The sequence below is a fragment of the Eptesicus fuscus genome, chromosome 25 (assembly GCF_027574615.1).
Source record: "Eptesicus fuscus isolate TK198812 chromosome 25, DD_ASM_mEF_20220401, whole genome shotgun sequence".
Taxonomy (NCBI): domain Eukaryota; kingdom Metazoa; phylum Chordata; class Mammalia; order Chiroptera; family Vespertilionidae; genus Eptesicus; species Eptesicus fuscus.
Genome location: NC_072497.1, coordinates 5203601 through 5209600, shown reverse-complemented (window position 1 = coordinate 5209600; position 6000 = coordinate 5203601). Strand labels below are relative to the sequence as shown.

General features: G+C 54.4%; 1 protein-coding gene across 1 annotated transcript in view; it reads left to right on the top strand.

Moving 5' to 3' along the window:
• Positions 1 to 3912: 3912 nt before the first annotated feature.
• ACAN (aggrecan) overlaps positions 3913 to 6000 on the top strand; it is a 36974-nt gene continuing 34886 nt past the window's right edge. The window contains exon 1 of the mRNA XM_054713329.1: positions 3913 to 3985. Within this exon, the coding sequence (XP_054569304.1) occupies positions 3913 to 3985 (73 nt within the window). The remainder of the gene's footprint in view (positions 3986 to 6000) is intronic.

The window sequence follows — 6000 nt, the reverse complement described above, 5'->3', positions numbered from 1 at the left end:
GCCCTGGCCAGTGTGGCTCCGTGGATAGAGAGTGGGCCTGCGGACCGAAGAGTCCTGGGTTCGATTCCGGTCAAGTGCACATACCTCGGTTGCAGGCTCCTCCCCGACCCGGGCCCTGGTCAGGGCATGTGCAGGAGGCAACCCATCGATGTGTTTCTCTCCCATCGATGTTTCTCTCTGTCTCTCCCTCTCTCTTCCACTCTCCCTAAAAATCAATGGGAAAATATCCTCGGGTGAGGATTTAAAAAATAAAAAAAACAAAGTCATTGGATCCACTGTGTTACTTGGGAAAAGCAAACGGGACCCCAACAGGTGACAGCTCCATAAAACACAGGCGAATGCCGTTGGAAAGGGGGTTGGGGGCTATGGTGATAAGTGCTCTCTGTTCCGCGATGTTGTTTCTGAAGCAAAGGCTGTTTGCTTCTTTATGGAAAGAACCTAGTCCGGCCCTCATCCCGGGACAAGGAGCCTCCGGACAGCCGCTCACCTCTCTCTCGGTCCCCACCTTCTGAGAGACAAGGCCCCCCCAGGCCTGACATCAGGGAGCGGGGAGGAACCGGGCACTGAGGGGTGCCTGCTGAGCATCAGACCCCCTACGCTGGGGACCGAGCCAGACACAGTCCCTGCCCTCAAGGAGGGCCCCTGACTGCACAGTATCTCACTCAGCCTTTGGGGGTGGGTTCTGGGTCATTAAAGCATCGAGTGGCCCAGCCTGCGCGGCTCAGTGGTTGAGCATTGACCGATGAACCAGGAGCTCACGGTTCGATTCCCGGTCAGGGCACATGCCTAGGTTGGGGGCTCAATCCCCCGGCAGCAGGGGCATGCAGGAGGCAGCCAATCAGTGATTGTCTCATCATTGATGTTTCTATGTTTCTCTCTCTCTCTCTCTCTCTCTCTCTCTCTCTCCCTCTCCTTTTCTCTCCAAAATCAATAAAAAATATATTTTAAAAAGAAAAAATAAAACAGTGAGTGGCTGAGCCAAAACCAGGACCCAGGTCTGGGGGTCTCCCCTGCCCTTTGAGAGGGATTCAATGCAAGTGGGTAAGCCACCCATTCAGTCCCATCATTTTTTTTAACAATCCACAACAAATACATTTATTTGTTTATTTGCTTGTTTTGGGGTTGATTTTTTTAGAGAGAGTAGAAGGGAGGGGGAGAGAGAGAGAGAGAAATATCGATGTGAGACAGATCACTTGGCTGCCTACCCCACATGCCTGGACCAGGGCCAGGGGTGGGGCCCACAACCGAGGTCTGTGCCCTTGACCGGAATTGAACCCGGGACCCTTCAGTCCACGGGCCGACGCTCTATCCGCTGGGCCATACTGGCCAGGTCCAGTCCCATAATTTGATGGAATGAAAGCCAAGTCTCAGGCCAGGTTGGCCATATGGCACAGAGTCTACTGATGAGGTGGGAAAGGGTTTCCCTGTTTCTAACTATGGGTCTCTCTCTCTCTCTCTTCCCCCCTCCCAACAGCCTTCACGCAGCAGCATTCCCTTCCTGCCCCCCAAGCCCTTCTTTCACTTCATTTCAGGCACCCCCTTACCCCTTCCTCCGCCCCAGGTGCACCTTCCCCCCCCCCCACCTCCCGCGGAGAACGGCCTCCCTGTTGGTGGCCTGGCAGAGTCCACGTCCTCCCGTAAAAGCCCGAGTGAGTGAGTCCTGGTGACACTTGGAACCCGGACAGAATGGAATGTCTCCCTATTTTCCTTACAGCGAAGAAAACACACACACAAACACAGGAGCATAGTTAATGGTGATATTTCTATCCCAAAGTTTGTCTTTTAAAAAAAAAAGAAGAAATAAAATTAGTTTTACTGCCCACTCCACACACACACACACACACACACACCCAAATCCCCACCCTTTTCATTGCTGGTCGAGGAGACCGGGGAGGGACACAGAGCGGGCCCAAGGCCCCCCGAGAACCACAGCATCCCGGACAATGCCGGGTTTGTTGGGGGAGAGGGGGGAGAGACACAGCTCCGAAAACATACTCGCCGCGGCCCAGGGAAGGGTGTTCCGAGGGAGGACGGACAGGCGGCCCTTGTGTCTGGCTGGACACGGATCCCTGAGGCTCGGGGAAGGCGGGAGCCCACACGTCTCGCCCCCTCCCCAGCGTGGAGGGGACACCTTACCCTTGGAGCCCCCGGGGGGCTGTTTCCCAGCCGTGACTGGTCACACGGGGCCTGAAGGAGACCACGGTGGCCCCTCACGGAGCCAGAACCTGGAGCCCCAGTTTTTTTGTGTTTTTGTTTTTTTTTTGTGTTTTTTTTTAGGGCAGCATCTAAGGAATAAAGTCCCGAGGAGGAGTGAGGGGCTGTTTCTTAGGCCTTTGGGATTTTCCAGACGTTCCTGCCGTGTGAGGGAGACACACCCCCCGCATCCATCTCAGTGCCCCCCAGAGTACCCGGACCATGAAGGGAAAATCACTCAAACAACAGGCCCGCCTCGCTGGTTGTGCTCAGTGGTTAGCGTAGACCTATGAACCAGGAGGTCATGGTTCGATTCCCAGTCAGAGCACAGGCCCAGGTTGCAGGCTCCATCCCCAGTAGGGGGCGTACAGAAAGCAGCCGACCCATGATTCTCTCTCATCATAGATGTTTCTATCTCTTTCTCTCCCTCTCCTTTCCTCTCTGAAATCAATAAAAATATTTTTTATTTAAAAAAAAAAGCCCTAACCGGTTTGGCTCAGTGGATAGAGCATCAGCCTCAGACTGAAGGGTCCCGGACTCGATTTCCAGTCAATGGCATGTACCTTGGTTGCAGCCTCGATCCCCAGTAGGGGGCGTGCAGGAGGCAGCCGATCCTCTCTCATCACTGATGCTTCTACCTCCCTCTCCCTTCCTCTGAAACCAATAAAAATATTTTTTGAAAAACTAAAAATAAATTTTTAAAAAAAACAGGCCAGACAGGTCGACACCCAAGAAGGTCCCTCAGAGTCCTGTGCCCTGCCCACCACTCCCTGATACGTTCCTGGGATGGGCACCCAGGCTAGATGGGAACCCACCCAGCCCCAGCGGATAGTGGCTGAGCCAACAGCGCCACCTGCTGGGCCCTCAGATTCTGACGGGGAAGCAGGGGCCACAGGCTCAGCTGGGTGTTACTCCATCCTTGTCTTTAGCTGCAGACCGGCCATCCCCTCCAAGGCTTCCTCCCTCCTCCCTGTGGATTGTCTGTGATGCAAACATGTCTGTTTTTTCTAATACACTGAGTGGCCAGATGATGATGATCTCTGAACGCATAATAATCTGGCCACTCAGTGTGTATCCTATATAATAAAAGGCTAATATGCAAATTGTCCCCTCGACCAGGAGTTCGACCAGCAGGCAGGCCAACCGCCCATGTCCCCTCCCCCTGGCCAGGCTGGCCGGACCCCACCCAGGCACGAATTCATGCACCGGGCCTCTAATATATATATACACATACACACTGAGTGGCCAGATTATTATGCGTTCAGAGATCATAATAATCTGGCCACTTAGTGTATATTTTTATTGATTTCAGAGAGGAAGAGAGAGAGAGAGAGAGAAACATCAATGATGAGAGAGAATCATGGATCGGCGGCCTCCTGCATGCCCCCTACTGGGGACTGAGCCCACAACCCCGGCATGTGCCCTTAACCGGAATCAAACCCAGGACCCTTCGGTCCGCAGGCCGACGCTCTATCCACTGAGCCACACCAGCCCGGGCATGTGATGCAAACACGTCTTAAACCGAGACCAACCGCTCACGGACTGGAGAGGAGGGCGGGGCAGGTGCCCACGCGGGTCCGTGCGAGGGGGTGACCAGCAGACAGCCTCGGGCACATGGGAAGTTTCCCATCGTGTGTCCTGCGTCCCGGGACCCTCCTCGGCCTCACTGCGTCTGAACCCCCCCAGTAACGCTCCCGCCTCCCCTCTTGCAGGTGAACTATGACCACTTTACTCCTCGTGTTGGTGACTCTGAGGGTCATCGCCGCCGCCGCCATCTCCATAGAAGTCTCAGGTGAGGACGTGCGCACGCCGGTCCCGTTCCTCCAGCGGGACCGGAGCCTGGGCTCTGGGTCCTGAACCCGGTGCTGCTGGTCCCAGGGACAGAGCCTCCCGCGTCCTGGCCTTTTCCCCGGCCCTCCCCCTTTTCTGTGGAAATTGAGCCTAACCCAGTGGTCGGCAAACTCATTCGTCCACAGAGCCAAATACCAACAGTGCAACGATTGACATTTCTTTGGAGAGCCACATTTTTTAAACTTAAACTTCTTCTAACGCCACTTCTTCAACATAGACTCTCCCAGGCCGTGGTATTTTGTGGAAGAGCCACTCCCAAGGGACCAAAGAGCCGCCTGTGGCTCGCGAGCCGCGGTTTGCCGACCAACTGCACTAAGGAATCCGAGAATTCTGCACTGGAATTCCGGCTTTTCCTTGTGAAATGTGTCCTTGTCCCCTAGGAAGCTAGAACGCGTTCTGTTGAGCGATCTGTCAGCTTGACTTACAATTCTTAAATACTTAGACCTAGGGTCTCCCCGTGTCCTCTTGCTCTGAGGCCCACAGAGACGCAGCCCCTGGCGGGAACCTGCGGGGGGGGGGGGGGGGGGGGCTGCCCACACAGGCCCACGCCCGTTCCCTGGGGGCGGTGGAGAGCTTTCAAAAGGGCCGAGCTGGGCACCACGCTCCTTCTCAGCCTTGCCCCTCTCAAACCACGCTGTGTTGTGGAGCCTTCAAAGGGAGGTTTGTGCGGAGGGGCCTGGTGGTGACGACCCAGGACACGCAACCGTTAGGGCTGGACCCCAAACATTCCTGGCTCCCCCGTTGCTTGCCCTGGTATGTACCTATCACCCACAAGTATCTGAAGCATTTTTACGTTCACCCTGTAGCCTGTGCTGGGGGAGAGGTCCCCTAAAGCGGGGATTCGCCATGAAAGGGGCCGTTTTTCCGAAAGCTGTTTGCAGTCCTGTTCCAGGATGACCTTGACTTCTAACAGGATTTGGTGAACCACAGCAGCTTCCCTAGGAATTCTCTCTATGATTTTTTTAAATATGTTTTTCTTGATTTTAGACAGAGAGAGAGAGAGAGAGAGAGAGAGAGAATGAATCAGTTGCCTCCTTCACGCCCCCTACTGGGGATGGAGCCCGAAACCCAGGCTTGTACCCTGACTGGGAATCGAACCGGCGACCTCTCAGTGCATATGGGATGACGCTCAACCGTCTCAGGCACATGGTCCAGGGCTCTGATTTTTTATGGAGTCCGGTCAGAGCTCACCCCGACCCCCGCCTGCCTCTTTGCAGACCTAAACGTCTGATCTTCTCTGATGCTTCCCCAACAGCAGAAGGGAATGAGTTGCCGGCCGGCAAAGCCGGGACAAAGCCCAAGGCAGGCCTCATCCTGGGAGGCACATCTCTGAAGTTTTGTGGGGGTTTTTTTTTTTTCTTCCCCGTAATAATGTTTCTACCCCCAAATAACTTTTCCCCGAGTCTTGGAGTCAAGCTGTCACTCCAGGAAGTTGGTTCCCGTTTATCCGGTGGCTTGGAATCCCCTAAGGCAGGCGTCCTCAAACGCCTACGGCCCGCGGGGCACATGCGGGTGTTTTTGCCGTTTTGTTTTTTTACTTCAAAATAAGATATGTGCAGTGTGCATAGGAATTTGTTCATAGTTTTTTTTTTTAAACTATAGTCCGGCCCTCCAACCGTCTGAGGGACAGTGAACTGGCCCCCTGTTTAAAAAGTTTGAGGACCCCTGCCCTAAGGCACCTTAGTTTGAGAAACAGAGAGGTGGTCTTTTTTTTTTTTTTTTTTAATATACTTTTATTGATTTCAGAGAGGAAGGGCGAGGGAGAGAGAGATAGAAACATCAATGATGAGAGAGAATCGTGGATCGGCTGCCTCCTGCACGCCCCACACTGGGGATCAAGCCCGCAACCCAGGCATGTGCCCTTGACCGGAATCGAACCCGGGCCCTTCAGTCCACAGGCTGACGCTCTATCCACTGAGCCACACCGGCCGGGTCGGAGAGGCGGTCTTGACCCTG